This window comes from Bombina bombina, chromosome 9 (assembly GCF_027579735.1).
Source record: "Bombina bombina isolate aBomBom1 chromosome 9, aBomBom1.pri, whole genome shotgun sequence".
In the NCBI taxonomy this organism is placed as follows: Eukaryota; Metazoa; Chordata; class Amphibia; order Anura; family Bombinatoridae; genus Bombina; species Bombina bombina.
Window position 1 is genome coordinate 70,812,670 of NC_069507.1, and position 24,832 is coordinate 70,837,501.

At 37.6% G+C, this 24,832-nt stretch overlaps 1 protein-coding gene across 1 annotated transcript in view; it reads right to left on the bottom strand.

Moving 5' to 3' along the window:
- LOC128639941 (lysosomal acid lipase/cholesteryl ester hydrolase) overlaps positions 1–13,727 on the bottom strand; it is an 84,506-nt gene extending 70,779 nt beyond the window's left edge. Inside the window, exons 1-2 of the mRNA XM_053692211.1 lie at positions 13,629–13,727; positions 11,391–11,527 (exon numbers count right to left, since the gene is read on the bottom strand). Coding sequence (XP_053548186.1) covers positions 11,391–11,519 — 129 coding nt within the window. The 5' untranslated portion in view covers positions 11,520–11,527; positions 13,629–13,727. The remainder of the gene's footprint in view (positions 1–11,390; positions 11,528–13,628) is intronic.
- Between the last annotated feature and the right edge of the window lie 11,105 nt (positions 13,728–24,832).

Sequence of the window (24,832 nt, forward strand, 5' to 3'; positions counted from 1 at the left end):
GTCTGACGACTCAGAAAATCCGCTTCCCAATTTTCCACTCCTGGGATGTGGATCGCAGACAAGTGGCAGGAGTGATCCTCCGCCCATTGAATTATCTTGGTCACTTCTTTCATCGCCAGGGAACTCCTTATTCCCCCCTGATGATTGATATATGCAACGGTCGTCATGTCTGATTGAAACCTTATGAATTTGGCCTTTGCTAGTTGAGGCCAAGCTCTGAGAGCATTGAATATCGCTCTCAGTTCCAGAATGTTTATCGGGAGAAGAGACTCTTCCCGAGACCATAGACCCTGAGCTTTCAGGGATTCCCAGACCGCGCCCCAGCCCACTAGACTGGCGTCGGTCGTGACAATGACCCACTCTGGTCTGCGGAAGCTCATTCCCTGTGACAGATTGTCCAGGGTCAGCCACCAACGAAGTGAATCTCTGGTCTTTTGATCTACTTGAATCATCGGAGACAAGTCTGTATAATCCCCATTCCACTGTCTGAGCATGCACAGTTGTAATGGTCTTAGATGAATTCGTGCAAAAGGAACTATGTCCATTGTTGCAACCATCAATCCTATTACTTCCATGCACTGCGCTATGGAAGGACGAGGAACAGAATGAAGTACTTGATAAGAGCTTAGAAGTTTTGATTTTCTGACCTCTGTCAGAAAAATCCTCATTTCTAAGGAATCTATTATTGTTCCCAAGAAGGGAACTCTTGTTGACGGGGACAGAGAACTTTTTTCTTTGTTCACCTTCCATCCGTGAGATCTGAGAAAGGCTAGGACGATGTCCGTATGAGCCTTTGCTTTTGACAGGGACGACGCTTGAATTAGGATGTCGTCCAAGTAAGGTACTACTGCAATGCCCCTTGGTCCTAGAACCGCTAGAAGGGACCCTAGTACCTTTGTGAAAATCCTTGGAGCAGTGGCTAATCCGAATGGAAGTGCCACAAACTGGTAATGCTTGTCCAGAAAAGCGAACCTTAGGAACTGATGATGTTCCTTGTGGATAGGAATATGTAGGTACGCATCCTTTAAATCCACGGTAGTCATAAATTGACTTTCAGATCTTCAGATCCAAAATTGGTCTGAATGTTCCCTCTTTTTTGGGAACTACGAACAGATTGGAATAAAATCCCATTCCTTGTTCTCTTATTGGAACTGGATGTATCACTCCCATCTTTAACAGGTCTTCTACACAATGTAAGAATGCCTGTCTCTTTATTTGGTTTGAAGATAAGTGAGACCTGTGGAACCTTCCCCTTGGGGGTAGTTCCTTGAATTCCAGGAGATAACCTTGAGAAACTATTTCTAGCGCCCAAGGATCCTGAACATCTCTTGCCCAAGCCTGAGCAAAGAGAGAGAGTCTGCCCCCCACTAGATCCGGTCCCGGATCGGGGGCTATCCCTTCATGCTGTTTTGGTAGCAGTGGTAGGCTTCTTAGCCTGCTTACCCTTGTTCCAGCCTTGCATTGGTTTCCAGGCTGGTTTGGGCTGTGAGGCATTACCCTCTTGCTTAGAGGATGCAGAATTAGAGGCTGGTCCGTTTCTGCGAAAGGGACGAAAATTAGGCTTATTTTTAGCCTTAAAAGACCTATCCTGTGGGAGGGCGTGGCCCTTTCCCCCAGTGATGTCTGAAATAATCTCTTTCAAATCTGGTCCAAATAATGTTTTACCTTTGAAAGGAATGTTAAGCAATTTTGTCTTGGAAAACACATCCGCTGACCAAGACTTTAGCCAAAGCGCTCTGCGCGCCACGATAGCAAACCCTGAATTTTTCGCCGCTAATCTAGCTAATTGCAAAGCGGCATCTAAAACAAAAGAGTTAGCCAATTTAAGTGCGTGAACTCTGTCCATAACCTCCTCATATGAAGATTCTCTACTGAGCGACTTTTCTAGTTCCTCGAACCAGAAACACGCTGCCGTAGTGACAGGAACAATGCATGAAATTGGTTGTAGAAGGTAACCTTGCTGTACAAAAATCTTTTTAAGCAAACCCTCTAATTTTTTATCCATAGGATCTTTGAAAGCACAACTATCTTCGATAGGAATAGTAGTGCATTTGTTTAGAGTAGAAACCGCCCCCTCGACCTTGGGGACTGTCTGCCATAAGTCCTTTCTGGGGTCGACTATAGGAAATAATTTCTTAAATATAGGGGGGGGGAACAAAAGGTATGCCGGGCTTTTCCCACTCTTTATTTACTATGTCCGCCACCCGCTTGGGTATAGGAAAAGCGTCGGGGGGCACCGGAACCTCTAGGAACTTGTCCATCTTACATAATTTCTCTGGAATGACCAAATTGTCACAATCATCCAGAGTAGATAATACCTCCTTAAGCAGTGAGCGGAGATGTTCTAATTTAAATTTAAATGTCACAACATCAGGTTCAGCTTGATAAGAAATTTTTCCTGAATCTGAAATTTCTCCCTCAGACAAAACCTCCCTCATGGGCCCTTCAGATTGGTGTGAGGGTATGACAGAACAATTATCATCAGCGTCCTCTTGCTCTTCAGTGTTTAAAACAGAGCAATCGCGCTTTCTCTGATAAGTAGGCATTTTGGATAAAAGATTTGCTATGGAGTTATCCATTACAGCCGTTAATTGTTGCATGGTAATAAGTATTGGCGCACTAGATGTACTAGGGGCCTCCTGCATGGGCAAAACTGGTGTAGACACAGTAGGAGATGATGTAGTATCATGTTTACTCCCCTCATTTGAGGAATCATCTTGGGCAATATCATTATTTGTGGCAGTACTGTCCTTACTTTGTTTGGACGCTATGGCACAATTATCACATAAATTTAAATGGGGAGACACATTGGCTTTCATACATATAGAACATAGCTTATCTGAAGGTACAGACATGTTAAACAGGCTTAAACTTGTCAACAATGCACAAAAAACGTTTTAAAATAAAACCGTTACTGTCACTTTAAATTTCAAACAGAAAACACTTTATTACTGAATATGTGAAAAAGTATGAAGGAATTGTTCAAAAATTACCAAATTTTCACCACAGTGTCTTAAAGCCTTAAAAGTATTGCACACCAAATTTCAGAGCTTTAACCCTTAAAATAACGGAACCGGAGCCGTTTTTCAATTTAACCCCTATACAGTCCCAGATACAGTCTTTGCTAAGACCCAACCAAGCCCTGAGGGGAATACGATACCAAATGACGCCTTCTAAAAGCTTTTTCAGAGATTCTTAGATCCTCACACATGCATCTGCATGCCCTGCTCTCAAAAAACAACTGCGCATTAATGGCGCGAAAATGAGGCTCAGTCTATGACTAGAAAGGCCCCCTGACTGAAAAAGGTGTCCAATACAGTGCCTGCCGTTTTATAAACGTTCCCCAAGATTATAAATGTCAATAGTTAGCCTAAATTTGAATAATATGCACAAATAAAGCAATCGATTTAGCCCATAAAAATGTCTACCAGTTTTTTAGCCCATAATAAGCCCTTTATTCTGTTTGTTTTTGACTAAGAAAATGGCTTACCGGTCCCCATGAGGGGAAATGACAGCCTTCCAGCATTACACAGTCTTGTTAGAAATATGGCTAGTCATACCTTAAGCAGAAAAGTCTGCTAACTGTTTCCCCCAACTGAAGTTACTTCATCTCAACAGTCCTATGTGGAAACAGCAATCGATTTTAGTTACTGTCTGCTAAAATCATCTTCCTCTTACAAACAGAAATCTTCATCCTTTTCTGTTTCAGAGTAAATAGTACATACCAGCACTATTTTAAAATAACAAACACTTGATAGAAGAATAAAAACTACATTTAAACACCAAAAAACTCTTAACCATCTCCGTGGAGATGTTGCCTGTGCAACGGCAAAGAGAATGACTGGGGTGGGCGGAGCCTAGGAGGGATCATGTGACCAGCTTTGCTGGGACTCTTTGCCATTTCCTGTTGGGGAAGAGAATATCCCACAAGTAAGGATGACGCCGTGGACCGGACACACCAATGTTGGAGAAATATGGTTCAACAGTGACATTACCAAGAACTGGATGGCCCTCCAAAATTGATGAAAAGACCAGAAGAAAACTGGTCTGGGAGGCTGCCAAGAGGCCTACAGCAACATTAAAGGAGCTGCAGGAATATCTGGCAAGTACTGGCTGTGTGGTACATGTGACAACAATTGCCCGTATTATTCATATGTCTGGGCAATGGGGTAGAGTGGCAAGACGGAAGCCTTTTCTTACAAAAAAAAAAAAAAAAAAAAAACATCCAAGCCCGGCTAAATTTTGCAAAAACACATCTGAAGTTTCCCAAAAGCACGTTGCAAAAGGTGTTCTGGGAAACCAAAGTTGAATTTTTTGGCCATAATTTCAAAAGATATGTTTGGCGCAAAAACAACACTGCATATCACCAAAAGAACACCATACCCACAGTGAAGCATGGTGATGTCAGCATCATGCTTTGGGGCTGTTTTTCTTCAGCTGGAACTGGGGCCTTAGTCAAGGCAGAGGGAATAATGAACAGTTCCAAATACCAGACAATATTGGCACAAAACCTTCAGGCTTCTGCTAGAAAGCTGAACATGAAGAGGAACTTCATCTTTAAGCATGACAACGACCCAAAGCATACATTCAAATCAACAAAGGAATGGCTTCACCAGAAGAAGATTAAAGTTTTGGGATGGCCCAGCCAGAGCCCAGACCTGAATCCAATTCAAAATCTGTGGGGTGATCTGAAAAGGGCTGTGCACAGGAGATGCCCTCGCATTCTGACAGATTTAGAGTGTTTTTGCAAAGAAGAGTGGGCAAATCTTGCCAAGTCAAGATGTGCCATGCTGAAAAAATCATACCCAAAAAGACTGAGTGCTGTAATAAAATCAAAAGGTGCTTCAATAAAGTATTAGTTTAAGGGTGTTCACACTTATGCAACCATATTATTTTATTTTTTTATTTTTATTTCCCTTTACCTAAAAGATTTCAGTTTGTTTTTCAATTGAGTTGTACAGTTTATAGGTCACATTAAAGGTGGAAAAAGTTCTGAAATGATTAATCTTTGTCTCATTTTTTTACATCACAGAAACCTGACATTTTAACAGGGGTGTGTAGCCTTTTTGTATCCACTGTATATACAAACACAAAGAAACATTTTTTGAACTTTATTTTGCAACATCTTTAAATATACTACAACCAGTTCCCCATTTAGTCACAAGATACTTTCCCACATGGTTTCAATATGTTGTACTCAATTACAAAGTATTCATTCAACCCAAACAATGCTACATTTGCTGTGCACGTTAATGATAGCATTAATCTCTTAGCAGAATGGTATGCAAAATATCAATGATAATCAACATCCTCTCCATAAAGTCAAGAACACCATAGGATAATTAATCCCAATTACAAGGGAATTAGAACTTTTAGGCACTTATTTGTTAGATGCTAAACGTATTAGACAATTCGAGACATGGGCACTGATTTATTAAAGTGCAAGCGGACATGATACGATGTAGCATATAATTTCCGCTGCACATCGATAAATATGCTGTCGGCATTTATCATTGCACAAGCAGATTCGCGGCCAATAGGTGGGGGTGTCAATCAGCCTGATCGTATAGGATTGGGCTGATTGAAGACCGCAGCCTCAGAGGCAGCGGACAAGTTATGGAGCAGCGGTCGCTTCCGGCGAAGGTTCCGCGCGGAAACAAGAGCTGTTCGCCCTTGTTAAATCTACCCCATGGGATGTACATACATGACCTGAAAATAAAAGAACGTCACTAACTGATTATGTTAGTAATTAATATTAAAATATATGTGCTGAATAAACCTATTTTTTTTATTTTAGAGATGTATTACTTTCCACTAAAGCGTAGTGGGATTTACCAACCTACATCAGTTAGAAATGGGAGTAAAATGCAGGCTGGTATAAGCACAAACATATATTTCCTGCTAGTTTCAGTATAAATGTAAATAACTTAAGCAGACATTAACCCTTTCCCGTCTGGACTTATTTGTGTACAACAAACTAGAATATAAAACAATATATTATTTTTTGTAATATTTTGTGTTAGTTTTTTATTCAGTTGCCACTCTCATAGTCTGAAAAATTAAATAAATCTTTAAACAAGTACACACAAACACCAGGAATTAAAGGAACAACAAATGTAATTCTCCATAAAATGTTTAGAACTAAACAGTAAAAAAAAAAAAAAAAAAAAAAAAAAAAAAAGTAATTTAATGAATCCTGCACTCTCTGAACCCTAATTGGGTTCACCAGTGCAGAAGCATATTTATGTCCCCCCGTAATGCACAATGCAAATTTGTTCCATGCCGTCCTAATTGTGCTGGGCTTTAGCGCCCTTAGGACAGCATGGAACGTCCTATACTGAAGCCTTTGCAGTTTTCTAAATGGGATCACGGGCCGGAGGGTGTGTCTAGCGTCATAGGCACTCCCCCAACCCGATCCTATCATTGTAATCATGTGATCGCATGAATGATCGCGTGATTTCAATTTTTACATCAGAACTTTGTTATTCGATGTAGACAAATAAGTCCGGACAGGAAGGGGTTAATGTCTGCTTAAAGGGACATGAAACCCGAATGTTTTCTTTCATAATTTAGGTAGAACTTACAATTTTAAACAACTTTCCATTTTACTTCTATTATCAAAATGTCCTTAATTCTCTTGGTATCATTTGTTGAAGAAGCAGCAATGCACTACTGGTTTGTAACTGAACACATGGGTGAGCCAATGAGAATCAGTATATATATATGCAGCCACCAATCAGCAGCTAGAACCTAGTTTCTTTGCTGCTCCTTAGCATACCTAGATAAACCTTTCAGCAAAGGATAACAGGAGAAAAAATAAAATTAAATATTAGAAGTAAATTGGAAAGTTGTTAAAAATTGTATGCTCTGTCTAAATCATGAATGTCTCATTGTGACTTTACTGTCCCTTTAAGTTGTTTACATTTATACTGAAACTAGGAGGATAGTCCTTATACCAATCCTGCATTTTACTCCCACTTCTAACTGATGTAGGTAAATCCCACTATGCTTTAGTGGAAAGTAATAAGTGTCTAAAATAAAATAATAGGTTTATTCAGCAGATATTTTTTTATTTATGCTATTAAAGTAGAGCATCACTAACTGTGTAAATGTGGGAAAGCTGTATACTATAAAAACCCAAATGACAGGCTAAATTATCAATTTCATTAAAACTAAAGGCTTTTAAAACTGTGAGACATTGGATTCACAAACAGAATATGACAATTAAAAAAACAAAACAGTGGATATGGTCAAACCGGGGATACCTCTTTATAGACTGCTCTGTTTCTTTTGTGTGAGCCGTTTGAGAAGAGACACAGAAGGAACTGAAAGTCTTTAGGGCGCATCACGAGAAAAACAAAAAGAAACAAAGTCTTCCAAGTAGTTGGGAAACTTTCCAAGTATGTGCAACAGTTAAGGAACATGAGCTACACCCCTACGATATGAGTGCAAAAAGGGGGGTACTCAAGGGGTGTCCAACTACCCTTCTTGACAACATTAAAGGGACATTCTAGAGTAATAATAAAATGCAGCAAGTTATTATAATTAATTCTCATTTCTGACAATGTGGTTCACCCCTCTGTCACAAAACAGTAGTGTTCCTGTGCCGTTCCTGAGCTGCAGTCTGCCTGTGATTGGGAAATACGTACAGATGGTACTGCGGAATGGCTAACCTGTTTATTGTTTAGGAGCAGCAATGCATGGCGCCTGAGAGCACATTTTTGAAGTCTCATGGAGGTCAATGGAACAGCCTTGCACATAATTGTAAGGCACATCACAATATTTTTCACAAAAATAGCCTTATTTAATACTGCATCTGTGCCATATGCATCTGCCTGGTTTTTGGGTTGACTGCTCATTGTTAAAGTGATTGTAAAAGTTGAATAATTTAAAGCCCAGTATTTAAAAATACTCTTAAAAACAGGGGCACTTTAAAGTCATTAAACTTTACAATTACGCTTCTTTTTTAAAATACACATTTTTGTTACTGTAAACACACCGGCGATCCCCCGCCCACATCTTCTTCAGTATTGAGCAGATCGATGACGAATCCGTCTTCCTCCAATCGTTGTGTGCCCCCTTTGGCGTCCAGCTCATGAGGCACACAACAGTGGAGGAAGCCGGATCGTCATCAAAATGCTAAAATACTGAAGGAGATGCGAGCGGAGGATCGGCGGTATGTTTACTGTAACAAAAAAGGTAAGTATTTTTTAAAAAGAAGCGTAAATTGTAAAGTTTAATGACAAAGTACTCATGTTTTTAAGAGTGTTTTTAAATACTGGGCTTTTAATCAATCAGTTTAAGAATGCCCTGTACACAGTAAGCAAAACATAATTAACGACAGCGATAGTACACAGATTGGCACAGTGAGCATATGGTGCCAATCTTGGTATTAAAAACATAAAAATAATTGCATCCTGTATGGACTGTCTGATATGTCCCTCTAACTATAACCTAAATTACAAGTTTTGCGTTACGGTGCAGTACGGCTATACCGCTAAAAAATTGGAGATTGCACGTGGAATGGCAGGTCTTCTGTATTACAAGTCGCTGCGGTATAGCTATAACGCAAGTGTTTTAGCCTGTAACACAACGATCCATTTCACACTCAAAAAATGACTTTTGACTGCAGGATTTTCATACTGCTGTATTACAGGTTGTGCGGTCCGGCTAAAATGCTTGCGTCATAGCCTATACCGCCCTGATCCATCCTGCGATCTTAGAACAGTAGTTATGGATTTTGAGAAACAAAAATGTTTCACAAACCTCATAACTAAAATGTTACAAAGAACACTAACACCCATAAACTACCTATTAACTCCTAAACCGCCACCCTCCCGCATCGCAGATACTACATTACACCTATTAACCCCTAATGTGCCGCCCACCCACATCACCAACACTACATAAAGCTATTAACCCCTACACCGCCGGCCCCCACATCGCCAATACTAAACTAAACCTATTAACCCCTAAACCACCGGCCCCCCAGATCGCAAATCACTAAATTAAACTTTTAACCCCTAAACTAAACACCTCCCTAACTTTAAATTTCATTTACAATATAACTATCTTAAAATAAATAAAAAAAACTTACCTGTGAAATAAAAAAATTAAAACTATAAATTAAACTAACTATAACTAAACCTAGCATAACTATTTTAACAAAATAAAAATTTTAAAAAATTACAAGATTAAAAAAACCTAACACTACAAAAAAAAACTAATACCAAAAAACAAAAACACTAAAATTACGAAAAATAAAAATTACTAAAATTGTAGAAAATAACGAAATTATCCAAAATAATAAAAATTACACCTAATCTAACAGCCCTACAAAAACAAAAAAGCCCCCCAAAATAAAAACACCCCCTAACCTAACAGTAAACTATCAAAAGTGTAATCTTAGTGTTTTTTTTATTTTCCGTAATTCTAGCGTTTTTATTTTTTGGTAATGTTAGATTTTATTTATTTTTTCATAGTGTTAGGTTTCTTCTAAATTTGTAATTTTTTTTATTTGTAGTTTATTTTCTAAAAATAGCTGTTAGGTTTATTTATAGTTTAATCTTAGTTTTTGTTTATTTCACAGGTAGGTTTTTATTTATTTTAACGTAGTTATATTTTAAATTGAATTTAAAGTTAGGGGAGTGTTAGGTTTAGGGATTAATAGTTTAATTTAGTGATTTGCAATGTGGGTGGCTGCGGTTTAGGGGTTAATAGGTTTAGTTTATTAGCAATGTAGGAGGCTGGCGGTTTAGGGGTTAATAACTTTAATTAGTGTCTGCGATGTCGGGGCAGCGGATTAGGGGTTAATAACTAATTAGTGTTGGCGATGTTGGGGGCGGTGGTAGGGGTATTTAGACTAGGAGTTTATGTTAGGGTGTTACGTTTTAACGTAACTTTCATTTCCCCATAAACATCAATGGGGTTGCATTAAGGCGATCTCCATTCCGCGATCGCAGGTGTTAGTTTTTTTCTGACACTTTCTCCCCATTGATGTCTATGGGGGAAAGCGGGCACGAGCACAAAGTCAGGCCTTGGGTTTTGTGCCGAATATATTTTTTGCGTTATTTACACTCGTAATCTTGCCGTATGTGTTTAACCACTTTGCAAGGATTAAAAATATTGGGTCTAATGATCAAAATCTCACCGACATGGAGAGAAATCTTACAAATCTTTGGGGGCTTTTTTGAGCATTATATTGTCTCTCATTCATATTCAGAACTCTGCACAGCTACATAAACAGTTTTCAAGCTAAAATATCAGTGCATATATAATCTCTCCAGAGCAGAGAGCTTTAGATAATCGGGTTCAAAGTCAGAAATTATTGCTTACCAAACTAGAATATAGAACACTATTTTGTGCAATAATCTTGTTATTTTTTTTATGCAGTTGCCACTCTCATAAAGTCTGAAAAATGAAACAAAACTACACACAAACACCAGGATTTAAAGGAACAACAAATGCAATTCTCCATAAAATGTTTAGAATTAAACAGTAAGAAAAAAAAACAAAAAAAAAAAAACAGGAACTAAATAAATCCTGCACTCTTTAAACCCTAATTTACAATGTGCAATAGAGTGATTGGTTCACCAGTGCAGGTGCATATTCATGTCCCTCTCTAATAAGCCAAAGCAAAGGAGATTTTATAAATATACACAACAGGCTTTTCACCGAGCCTTCCCTAAAACATTGCAGTTTTATTTTAATATAGACAAATTACAGTTTTAAATGTTTTTAAAACATTTACTCTAGATCCATTTTTTCAATGCAGTGCTAATTTGCTAACATATATTATTCACATGTAAAAAAATTACTTTAATGCCCCTTTAAGGACGAGTCTGCTTAAGCGTGTTAAAAGGTATCACGTGTGAAAATGGCTTCCTTAAAGTGAAAGTCCCCCATAGCGTTTTTGAAACGCTAGGGTTGACTGTTGAAACAAATAAAAGGCACTTTCATTCATGAAGTATAAGATATTTCATGCAGAAAGTGCCTTTATTCGTTTCAAGCGTTCGTCGTTCTTAGCTGCTACAGCAGCCCACGGCAAAAAAATATTTTGCTGAGAGGGACATAAAAGACAAAATTAAACTTTTATGATAGAGCATGCAATTTTACACAACTTCTCAAATTAGCTTAATTCTCCTGGTATCCTTTGTTGAAGAGTAGAATCTAGGTAGGCTCAAATAAGCGCAAGAGCGTGTGCATGTTTATGGCCGCAGTGCTTGCAACAATGTATAACTTTTTTTATTTCTTTGAAGAGCATATATATATATATATATATATATATATATATATAGTCCACTGCAATTTGTCATCCAGGAATAGTGGGCTATTGGAAATTTCCAGACCTCTACATATTAAATATCCAATTACAAAATGAAAATACTTACAATATTCATAGTTGCTTCCGGATCTGGACTATAAATAAAATCACTTGATCCACTCCTAATTTTTCTAGATATAGATTCTGAATATGCATAATGTTGGATCAGAAATGTCACAGCAATCAAAAGCCACATCTTTGAGACTGCAAAAAATAAATAAATATATATTAATTTGTAAATCTATGCCTAACACTGTATGGTTATAACATGATTAATGTGGTGCATTGTAAGTTTAACAAAAGTATATACCATACACAGAGTTCTGCAGATTAACAACTTATTAACCCCTTAATGACCACAATGTACCCTGTATGTCACTGGTCGTTAAGGGTTTTTTCAGGACATAATAGCACAAGTCTAGCAAGAACACGCTATTAATGCCCTCCCTCCAGCAGGCTATGTGGAATAGAGCAGTCTCAACGCTGGTGGCAAGACCGCGCTATAAAACAATCAAGTCCCAAAAAAAGGCCAGTGACATACAGGGTACGTTGCTGGTCCTTAAGGGGTTAAATACACAGTGTAATATAATCATTCAGTTTGAACATCAAAAGCTTACTGCTTCTTTTCTACAGCAATGTAAATGGAATATGTGTATTAAAAGTATTAATAGAAATATTGTATACACTTTACAATATAGCTTTCTATTCTATCAGATATTTCTAACCACAACATTAATATCACAGTTGTATTTGCAGCCCTTTCTGGCATACAAGGGGTTAACAGCAAAAACAATTTCAAGCTGCCAACATTTTGTCAGACTCACCTTACATCAAGATTGATGTCCATTATATTCTCACCAAATTGTTATGTCATTGATTTTAATCAAATAGTGTGTTTTATTTAATTATTTATGTCATAAGGTATTAAAACAAATGCACATATTTAAAAGGGACATTCTGGTCAAAATTTAAATAAACAGATTAATTACACCTTTGAATAGAAGCCTATTTGCAATATACATGTAGTAGCAAAAATGTTTCTAGTAAGAGTTATTACTGTTTTAGTATTAACATTTTCCTCTGTAAGTGCATGTGAAGCATAGCTAGATATTCTCAGTGCACCAGCATTATAAATAGTGCAGCTGCTCAGAACACCAGTGGGGCTGGTATTGTGTCAGCAATTGACAAACTGAGTCATTACCAGATGGTAGAAGCACCTTAGGCTCTCTGAGCGAGTGCTGTGTTTGAAATGCTGGTGCATGGTGCATACTTAAATATACTTTTTTTAACAGCTAAAGCTTTTATTAGAACCATTTTTGCTAATTAATGTATATTACAAAAATACTATTTAAAAATTAAAGGCATCCATGTGGATTTAATTTTTGGTTGCAATGTCCCTTTAAGGCTTTAAAAACCAACTATGACCTTATGTAAAATATACTACTATCTCATTCTGTTACATGACCATTCATTCACTTGTACATATTTATAGTAAAGGGTTATTAAACACTTTGAGATTGTAATATAAAATGATAACTAGTACATAGAAAAAAAAACCTCTGCAATATACTTTCATTATTTATTTTGTCCCCTTTTCTGGTTCTTCCATTCTGAAAGTGTGAGTTTTTCAGCTCCTGTTAGAAATGGAAGTGCATAACACTTATATTCCACATAACCATTGGCTGCACACTCTAGTGACCTATTTATAACTGTCCCTAATTGGCCACAGCAGAGAAGGTAACCTAAGTTACAATATGGCTGCTCCCATTGTTTTATAGACACTAAAACTTGACACTTATTTTATCAATATTTAAACAGCTAATGAAACTTAAAAAAATACATCTTTATTTGTTATTCTCAAAGTAATCTTTTCTTTGAATGCATCATTGTATCTAGCATTTATTTAGTGTTTAATGTCCCTTTAACTGTAATGACAGTAAAAAAGAGGTGTTATCCAGTGTATTGTAGCTCTCTTCACCCACCAAAGAGTTCAACACTGATTTTATACAAACTATATAATTAATTCTGAAAATGTTGACACCATCAGGAAATTAAGAAGTTAAAGCATATTTATTGATATTATTACTAGATAACATACTTCTTTATTTTAGATTTTGGTAACATATTTTTTCAAACTTTACTGAGTACTTTAGCAGACACAATTCTATCATTATACAAGCCTGCAGATTATTTCACGGTTGCAAAGTGAAAGCCAAGGTTGACAAAATTTAAATTAACATAAAACATATAATTAGAGTATAAAAGATCATAGTCATATATAGTGATCATTAAGTTCTTTACATACCACAATGAGGAAGGAGACTGCACACACCCACGTCCTACAGAAACAGCACTGAGTCTAACAACCAGGAAGTACACAACCTATCAGCAAACACAATGCAAAATCACCCCACACTACCACTGACAGCTTTACGTCATACAGCCAATCACAGAGCAGCTTACTTCCAAAACACACATTATACACTTCTGAGCTAGTTACTGAAAGGGCTATGTAGATCTAGGAAATGTTTATGAGCCAATCGTATGAAAGAGTGTGTCATGTGATCTAAAGTTGCACGGCATGCTGAGGAATAATGTAACTAATGTAATAGAAATGAAAAGTTTATGCTTTTAATAGTAAATGAGTATACACAGTAAAATTTAGGTGATTTTTTTTTTTAAATTAACAAACCTTTGCATTTATAAACAATAGATGTATGTGTGTATATATATATATATATATATATATATATATATATATATGTATATTTCAAACCCCCAACATTTCAAAATTCAAAAGAGGAACCCCCGCGGCAAAAAATCGAAATGTGGTGGGTGGGCTTAAAAAATCATAAGACCAAAGTAAAATAAATAAAATTCTAAATAATTTCATAGATTTTAATACACTTAGGCAGCAAATCAAACACAAGCTCAAACCACTGGTATGACTATGTGAGCTATGTATTTAATTATCCTTTGCAAAGACATTGCTAAATATTTTTATCTTAATTGGACATTTAATAATAAATTCTTTAAAACTGCTCTCTGCATTCCCCAATAATATTCTAGATTCTGGCCTTTAAAGTCAGCAAAAATGCACAGTAGCACACTACATAGTATACACTTATACATGCAGATACACACAAACACTACATAGCATACACTTATACATGCAGATACACACACACTACATAGTATACACTTATACATGCAGATACACACTACATAGCATACACTTACACATGCAGACACACACACACTACATAGCATACACTTATACATGCAGATACACACTTATACATGCAGATACACACACACTACATAGTATACACTTATACATGCAGATACACACTACATAGCATACACTTACACATGCAGATACACACACTACATAGCATACACTTATACATGCATATAAACACACACTACATAGCATACACTTATACATGCATATAAACACACACTACATAGCATACACTTATACATGCAGCATACACTTATACATGCATATAAACACACACTACATAGCATACACTTATACATGCAGCATACACTTATACATGCATATAAACACACACTACATAGCATACACTTATACATGCAGCATACACTTATACATGCATATAAACACACTACATAGCATACACTTATACATGCAGATACACACACACACTACATAGCATACACTTATACATGCATATAAACACACACTACATAGCATACACTTATACATGCAGATACACACACACTACATAGCATACACTTATACATGCAGATACACACACACTACATAGCATACACATGCATATACACACACACTACATAGCATACAGTCATACACTTATACATGCAGATACACACACACTACATAGCATACACTTATACATGCAGATACACACACACTACATACATAGTTGCCAACAGTCCCTGATTTCCAGGGACAGTCCCTGGATTTTGTTGTATGTCCCTGGATTTTTTTTGTCCCTAGAAATGTCGCTGAATATCTCTTTTGCACAACATTTGTTGTTTGCATATATATATATATATAAATATACACACACACATACATATATACAGATAGATAGATGATAAATAGATATAGTGTATTATTTAAATATAACTCATTCCTAATAGAATATTGTTATTACTATTGAATGGGTTCACATATTATTTGTCTTTCTAATTTTGATGCTGTGTTGTAAAAATAACTATATGCCCAGAATGTGTTCCAGAGACTGGGTAGGTGTAAAAGCTTGGTGCTGTAATCTGTATAATAAACTATGGATAAGTATAAATTATACTATTACTTTCAAATGGGTGTGTTTTATATGCAGAGCTGAGTGGGTGGAGCAGTTGAACAGTAGGTTGTCAATACTCCAGTAACCCGCTTGCTTGCTCTGCTGCAAAGTGTCCCTGGAATTTTTTTTGAAATGTTGGCAACTATGTACATAGCATACATTTACACATGAAGATACACACACACTACATATCATACACTTATACATGCAGATACACACACACTACATAGCATACACTTACACATGCAGATACACACACACTACATAGCATACAGTCATACACTTATACATGCAGATACACACACACTACATAGCATACACTTACACATGCTAAATATTTTTATCTTAATTGGAAAGCTCTAAAAAGCACGTAGACCCACCTTGGCATGCCCTAGTATATAGTTTTGCCAACAGTCCCTGATTTCCAGGGACAGTCCCTGGATTTTGTTGTATGTCCCTGGATTTTTTTTGTCCCTGGAAATGTCCCTGAAAATCTCTTTTGCACAACATTTGTTGTTTGCATATATATATATATATATATATATATATATATATATATATATATATATACACACACACATATATACAGATAGATAGATTATAAATAGATATAGTGTATTATTTAAATATAATTAATTCCTAATGGAATATTATTATTATTGAATGGGTTCACATATTATTTGTCTTTCTAATCTTGATGCTGTGTTGTAAAAATAACCATATGCCCAGAATGTGTTCCAGAGACTTTGTAGGTGTAAGAGTGTTTTGATTGCAGAACTGAGTGGGCGGAGCAGTTGAACAGTAGGTTGTCCATACTCCAGTAACCCGCTTGCTTGCTCTGCTGCAAAGTGTCCCTGGAATTTTTTTTGAAATGTTGGCAACTATGCTAGTATCATTTAAATAACAATCGAAAAAATCTAGGGACGCCTTGTGGCAGTGAAATCAAGTTAGCAGATAGCAGACATCCCAACCTGTAAAAACTCATTTCAGGGAGGTGGCTTCTCCCGCTACTGCGCCACCAAACCCCCCCCCCCCCATATATATTGAACACCTTGAAACCCTAAATAAGATAGAGACTTATCATTAAAGTAGCTTCCCACTAAACTCACATTAAAAAAAAAAAGTAGCTTTATTGCACAACCCCATAAAACAAACCTATTTTCCAGTGGTCGTACACTTGTTGAAAGCTCAAATATTTTAGAATACGAAGTTTAATTACGTGCAGTAAATAAGGTAGTATTTGTGTTTTATTTTATTAAAATCAGTGGGGGCTTTTTGGTTACTGGTGCATGCTTTGAGGGTTCTATAACGTCCCAGCAACTAAAGGCTTTCCTTAAAGAAACACTTTTACGGATTTGGGCCACATTGGATCATGGTACTTGGAGTTTCAGGGAGATTGCACTCCGTTTGCTGGCATCAGGGAGACACCCTGCACTTCAGGGAGACTTGGGATGTCTGAGATAACTTGTGTTAAAAACAGCAAACAGCTTACTTATTTCCAAAATCAGCAGTTAGAAATTCTCAGTGTAGCCCCTACATACAACTTGATAGGGGAGCAGGCTTGCTGAGAGCATTCTGCCTCTTCTGAGCATGATGGGCAAGAACCGCCAATAACAGACTTCCTGTTTCTCTAACAGAATATTAAACCAGAGCATATTGCTCCAGATATTTATGACGTCAAGCTACATATGCCTTCTTGTAGAGCCCTCAGCCCCCTTGTGGGTCTGTGACAAAAAAGTAATGGATCTGCATAAATGAAGTTAAAAAAATAAATAAAATAAAAGGTATCCTTTTAAATTATGAATAATACATATTGTAAAGTATAAGCCACGGATTACTGCTTTTTATTACAACCATGAAACATATTGGTTGTTATGGCTTTAACTGTTTCCATAGCTTCATCCACTGTGTTCTCTAAGTAAAATGCACTTTATATGCACATAATGGTGAATAATGGTGAATCTTTGTCGAACCTGTCTTTATAATCTATATATGTTAAACATCAAAGTCGCTAAAGAATTTTTTAAAAAACGTTATCCCTAACTTTTAATTTTTATTTCATTTATCTTACTGTTATTGAGTCCTTCCTCCTTCCCCTTCCTCATTTCTCCAGTTTGTGACGGAGGGAGCGGTCGTCGCCCCCCCCCCCTTACTCTGTTGAAAATAGATACATTTGCATATAAATAAATATGTATTGATTGATTTACTAGTTTGGGAGGTGCATTGCACTGGGGGTGCATTGTCTGGGCAGTGTACATTGTAACAATAGCATATGTTCACATTTCTAAAGTGAACATTTTAAGTGAGGCACTAAGATAAGAATTATACAAGAATTGAACAAGGATTGGGCAAGGGGCAAGACACAAGGCAAGTACTCTTGTAATATTGTGTTTCATGTATCTCATTGCATCCTTATTCAAGTGCTGCTGTAATACAGTGTCTTATGTGTTTAATTGTTTCCCACTTTTGTAATAATGCTCAATATCTTCATATTCCTCTTTGCTACCTCTTGTCTCTATAACAAACTACATTATTCAATTACTCCTTCTCCCTCTCCACCTGCACTGTTCATTAGCCCATCTCTCTTATACTTATCCTTCGGTATCTGTGACACAGCTCTCTCGTGATTCTCTTTCTATCTGTCTAACCGTACATTTAGTGTAGCCTTCTCCAGAGCATCCTCTGCCCCGTTACCACTTTCTGTTGGGGTACCTCAAGGCTCTGTCCTCGGTCCCCTTCTCTTTTTAATCTACATGTCATCATTAGGTTCCTTAATAAAGTCCCATGGGTTTCAATATCATTTGTATGCCGATGACACCCAACTCTACCTCTCTGCACCAGACCTACCTCCTTCCTTACTTACCCGTGTCACTAACTGTCTTTCTCATATCTCATCTTGGATGTCCTCTCAGTACCTTAAGCTAAATCTCTCCAAAACTGAACTCCTTATTTTTCCCCCTTCTTCCAATTTCTGCACCCCCAAATTTTATATAAATGTTGATAATTCCATCATTACCCCTACCCCGCATGCCCAATGTCTCAGAGTCACACTTGACCCAGACCTTTCCTTCACTCCTCACATTCAGTCCTTGTCTAAAGCCTGCCGCTTCCACCTTAAAAACATCTCTAAAATTGGACATTTCCTTACACAAGACACAACTAAGGTTTTAATCCACTCTCTCATCTTTTCCCACCTCGACTACTGCAACTCCGTCCTCTCTGGTCTACCTAGCTGCTGCATAGCTCCTTTACAATCCATTATGAATGCCTCTGCCAGGCTTATATTTCTTATACGTCACTCTTCATCTGCTGCACCTCTCTGCCAATCCCTTAACTGGCTTCCTCTTGCCTCTAGGATTAAACACCAAATCCTCACTCTGACATACAAAGCCCTGAACTGCATTGCTCCCTCCTACATTTCAGAACTTCTCTCCAGATACTCTCCCCCCGTCCCCTTCGATCTGCTCACGATCTCCTCCTCTCTTGTTACTTCCTAACATTCCCGTTTACAGGACTTCTCAAGACTGGCCCCATCTTGTGGAACTCCCAGCTTCGCTCCACAAGACTCTCCCCTAGTTTTAACAGCTTCAAGCGCTCCCTAAAGACTCTACTATTCAGGGATGCATACAACCTTTTACACTAACCTTTCCTACTCCATTGCTTTCCCCTTGAACCCCTTAGAATGTAAGCTTATGAGCCCAGCTGTTTGCAGATCACCTTCATAAGAGCCAACTACAACAGTGAATCTCTCGGCAGGGCCCTCTACCCACTTGATCCCTACAAAAGTTATCCTGTATACCGACTATGTTTACAGCGCTGCGGAATCTGTATGTGCTCTCCAAATACCTGATAATAATAATATAAATAATAATAATAAAATAATTTGCTGTTTGACAAACACATTATCCTTTAGTAAAGATGCTTGTAAAATAAATAAATTAATAGTAATAGATATATCCAACCTTATGGATCCGTTATATGTATCTATAAGTAATTCACAGTTCATGATTTATATCTGGTATAGATAATATATATATTTTTGGACCAATATAGTGTCTGTGAAAACGTTCTGCAAAAGTTCTATTGTATAGTATTGAATATTAATAAAGTTGCGCTATTATTGTAATGTGCAAACCAATTCCTAATTTAGTTTTTATATAAATATGACAATACCCAGTTACATGTACTGCTGAGTCATCCACTACCTGCTTGTTGGGTTGCCATGTGTCCGGTATTAGACCGGACAGTCCGGTATTTTAGTTTTCTGTTCAGTAATTTCTGTGAATGAAAACTGGACATTTCAATTTGTCTGTTTGATTGTTTTCTAATTGATCGCTTATGTTGCTTTACTGTATGCTGTGCCCATGCTCAGTGACAATGTAAGTTGTACGGATTCTTAGTAACAGGTGGTGGATTGGTGTCGCCAGTGTTAATAACTTCTGAGCGACAGTCTCAGATAATCCAATTCAAAATTTACAACACTGCCGGGTAGAGTAGCAGGCAGCGTAATCTGACACACACTTCACATGAGTAAGTGATCTAAGTGAGTCTGTAGACCCACACGGCGTATATAGCGAGCTGAGTGAGTGTCAGACTGTCAAATAGCATCAGCGAACGAGGTCAAGCTGTGCAAGCTGCTATCTCTGTGGTCTGAGACTAGAGTCTGAGACTGTGTGTAAACTGCAGCTTGCCAGGCAGTGGGAAATTTAAGAAGGTCAAGTGGTTGTGAGAAACTGACAGTTTGAGTTGGTTCATCTCACCATGAGGTATGTGCTTGTAATATCACGTTAAATAATTATATGTATACTGTATACATATACATACCCCCCCCCCCAATTCCCCCGGTTATCTGTTTGGCTGTCCAGTATTTTTTCAAAGGACAGCTGGAAACCCTACCTGCTTGTCTTGGAGTTAAGAAGTGTGTCTGATGACGTAGCAAGGGAATTCCCTTCTATTTTCCTCTGTGCATGTGTAGCCCAGACTCGTTCACAGGGTGAGTGACAGCCTAACGTAATTAACGCATGCGCATTACGTTCTGCTTCTATTATACATGCCACTTGGCGAGTGAACTGATTGGACCGCTGATTAATCATGATCAAAAAGTGCACTTCGGCGCAAGGAAGTTAAAGCAAGCACATTGTACAGAGGTACATATACATATAACAATCAATACACTGATAATATATGAATTTAGATTAATGAAGCTTATATAATTTTTTAACAATGGTTTCAATGGAGCCTTGCGGTAGCTGTAAGGTTACCATCACTTTAAATATTGTGTTAATTCATCTAAAATGTAAACTGCAGGAGAATAACAGATGCCAGTTCTCCAAATCAGATATTTTGTTATTCTGCTGTTCCAATGTAAAGTGCAGGATACTCAGAATTCATGCAAATACATACATAAGATTAGATGTGCTTCTCCTACCATATTCATGCTAAGCCCTCTGTGAAAATCAGGGCTGTTAGCTGCTCTAGATATTCTAGCTGTCCAAGATCTTGCAGGACTGTCGTGGGTTGGAAGGTCTGCCTGCTGTCCCGAAATCCTTTTCCCTCCAGTCAAAGCAAATGCCCAGTTTCTAGTAACTGCCAGCAACACCTTGACTCCGCCTTACCCAACCCATGACAAGCACACAGGTAAGGGTTGCCAGGTGTCCAGTATTTTAGCAGACTTTCCAGTAAAATCTACATAAATCTACTGGACACTTAAATGTCCAGTATTTTTTAAAGCTCCCTTAGTGTAACACTGTGCATTTTCTTTTATGTGTTATAGGCAGCCATGGGGGCTGTGTGTGTGGTCATGTGTTACTGGCAACCAAGGGGATAAAATGACTGATCAGTTGTGAAAAATATAGAAGGTGGGATCAAGGTTGAGGCCTAAGGTTGAGCTTTTAGGGGCACATATAGGTTGTCCGGCATTTTCATGGAGCACAGCAGGCAACCGTAACACACGTCCCTGTACCTCCGGCCAAAGCTCCACCCAACAAACACTGGTGCATATCTCTCAACATTTATGGATGGCTCTCAGGGACTCAGGAGATCAGGCAGGTCCAGACTGTGAATAAAAATCAGCCTTGGAAAAATTAAATACCAGCCTTATGATCAGTTGAGTCCACAGAGTGAACACGCCCCATCTTTTCTTGGGAATTACTGGAATACTCCTTCCGCTTATATTGTTTTCTTGTAATAAAACAAAATGCCAGATTGTTGTTATACAGGCACGCAATTTCATCTATGACTCCCTCACAGTGTGAAATTGATTATCCATAGTGTGATCTGGAGAAGACACTCAAAACAGTGTGTCACCGTGTCTCACTCTTGATACATATAGGTCAGAGGAGAAAAGAGAGGTGCTACAGCTGCATCCCCTCAATAGCAGCACCAGCCCCTTAAAATGTACCTGACCAACCCCAGCTGCTGCAGCCCACAGGAAAGTCTCCTGGTAGGCCAATCCAGCCTTGGTCACAGGTAGATTGTGAGCTGGACGTATCTGAGCGGTTGGTGGGAGTATCTGAATGGTCCATGGATGGGGTAATATAGTCCCTTAAAACTGAGAAGTCTAATGCTGGGGGTAGGCAGCGGGCCAGACTTTTAACCCAAATTTTTCTCTAATTGTTTAGAAAAAGCATAGAATTTTAAGCGACTTTCCAATGCACTTCTATTATCTAATTTGCTTTGTTCACTTGGTAACCTTTGTTGAAAAGCATACCTAGATAGGCTCAGGAGCTGTATTTTTCTACTGAGGGCTAGCTGGTTATTGGTGGCTGCACATAAATGCCTCTTGTTATTGGCTCACTCAATGTTTTCAGCTAGCTTCCAGTAGTGCATTTTTGCTCATTCAACAAAGATTGCCAAGAGAATGAAGCAAATCTAATAATAGAAGAAAATTGGAAAATTGTTTAAAATTGTATGCTCGATCTGAATTATGAAAGAAAAAAAATGGGTTTCATGTCCCTTTAAAAGGAATTTAAACACTAAATTAATGCTAGACAGAATTTTTTTTTATTTTATGATTCAGATAGGGAAAACAATTTTTAGAAAGATTACAATTTACTTCTATCTAATCTAAAATTTACTCATGGTCCTATGCTTAAACTAAAAACTATAGAAGAAAGAAATATAATAAAGATAATTCACTTACATACCAGAGCATGCATCTTATGCAAAAATGACATGTTTTTAAAGTGCCATTATAGTCAAACAAGCTATATGCTCTAATAGTAACGCTGCAAAGAGGGTTAAACTCATAGCAGAAGTACCAGTAAACCAGCAATGGCACAGCAGGGCATGCCACTAGCACTCCTGTTTGGATGAGCTGCAGTTTACATTAAGAATTGCCAGTCCAAACCAGTACTGTAACTATGTGTTTAAACCCTTTGCAGGGGTTAAGCATAAAGAGGTGCAGGGTAGCTAGTCTGTAATTAATTAGAGCATGTCATTTTTCGACTATAATGGCCCTTTTATTTGCTATGTGTGACTGTCTCTCCTAACTGGCTGATGAATTGGCTGCAGCTCCTGAATGGAGCTCTGTTTAACCCCTTTATGAGGGTTAAGAAGATAATAAACTTTAAGTAATGCAAGTAAATAACAAGTAACATCACATAAGAAATTAGAGCATGACATTTTTGTATTAGAATATCCCTGTGACGTACAGCCTCTCCTGATTAGACTGTGCAAGCAAGGCTGCACTGAGATGTGGGGATGTAAGGGTTAACAAAACACTTTCTAAACTATTCTAGATCCAGAAAGTAAAAAAATCTCTTTTATCACTACCCTCTTTCTGCATCTATAGCTCCCTATGCTGCCACCACAAAGGATAGTTAAAATTAGGAGTCCTTTGTCCCCTATTACACAGATTAAAATCCAAAAACCCAATTTGGTTAAAAAAAAATCTATGTAAAAAAAACAGTATTAATATTGTGGTTCAAATATTAGACAAAGGCAAAACTTAATAAAGGAACATTTATTATGAGCAAAATGGGGTCACAGTGCATTTGTATAAAAAAAGTTAACAAACAATTTACACACAGCAAACAGTTTTTAAAATAAAAAAGGAGAAATAACAGAAACATGTAACTTTACCGGAAGTCTTATAGTCTTTTGTTTTGAGGGAAATGGAATTAGGAAATGTCCAGATACACTGTTTTGCACAGTTTCGCATGTAAAATGACAAAGTTATATTGTTGAAATCAAAGTTATATATACTTAACTCTGATATCAGATTTCTTGACCAAACCTCCTTCCAGAGATGGCCAGGGAAGTACTCGCCCCTCTCTTTTATAACAGGTCATAAAGCTCTGAATCCGTGGCTGAAATTATAGAGCACCTTATAACTTCTGTTATGTATATCTGGTTCATATACATAGATAGGCAATTCCTCTGTGATGTCATGAGGATTATTTTGATATCAAATATGACATGTCCAGCAGAAGAGGTGTCTGAAATGCCTTATAATATTCAGAAAATATTATTCTAATGAGACACTGGGAAAGATTACAAGTAGCGCTTTATGAGTTTTCTGCTCATGATGTGGTCTTTTCACAATCAATTTGCATTGCGTAGGTATTACAAGTCTTGAAAAATCGCGATTGCAGTTAGTGGCTACAAGCAGTTATTAGTATAACGGCATCAGTCAGATGTGGGGGACGTATGAATATTAAGAAAACTTTTTGACACCAGTGACGTCACCATTCCATGAACGATGTGGGTTAGATACCCTTTCCTTTCAAGTGCTCGGCCATACCTCATTTGATCAACTTGTAATAGCGGCGCAACCCCAAATGCAAAAAAATACATAATGCACGCTGAGTTTTCACAACTGATTTTCTGCATGACTTGTAATCTTGTCCACTGTGTTTTATCACTCTCTGGGTTGACAGGTTGGTGCAATAAACTGACCTTAGGCAATAAAGTTCTCTCCAATGAAGCTTACAGCTATTTATGATGGAGCTATGGTTTACTAAGAACAAACAAAAACATGAGGCCTCCATAACAATCTTTTAAAAGCAGGAAAGCCTCTAAACACCAATCTGTGCCAAGGACATGATTAGATTCTGTGGACCTTTTAAAGCTTCTGGTGTAGGTTACCCTGTTCCTGTCCATCAGTCTGGGGGTGAGGCTGATATTGATAAATTACATTCTGTTGTGAATAAAGAAATAATTCTGGCAAACACCACATTTTTATTATAAAAGAATGTAGTTTGAAAGGAAC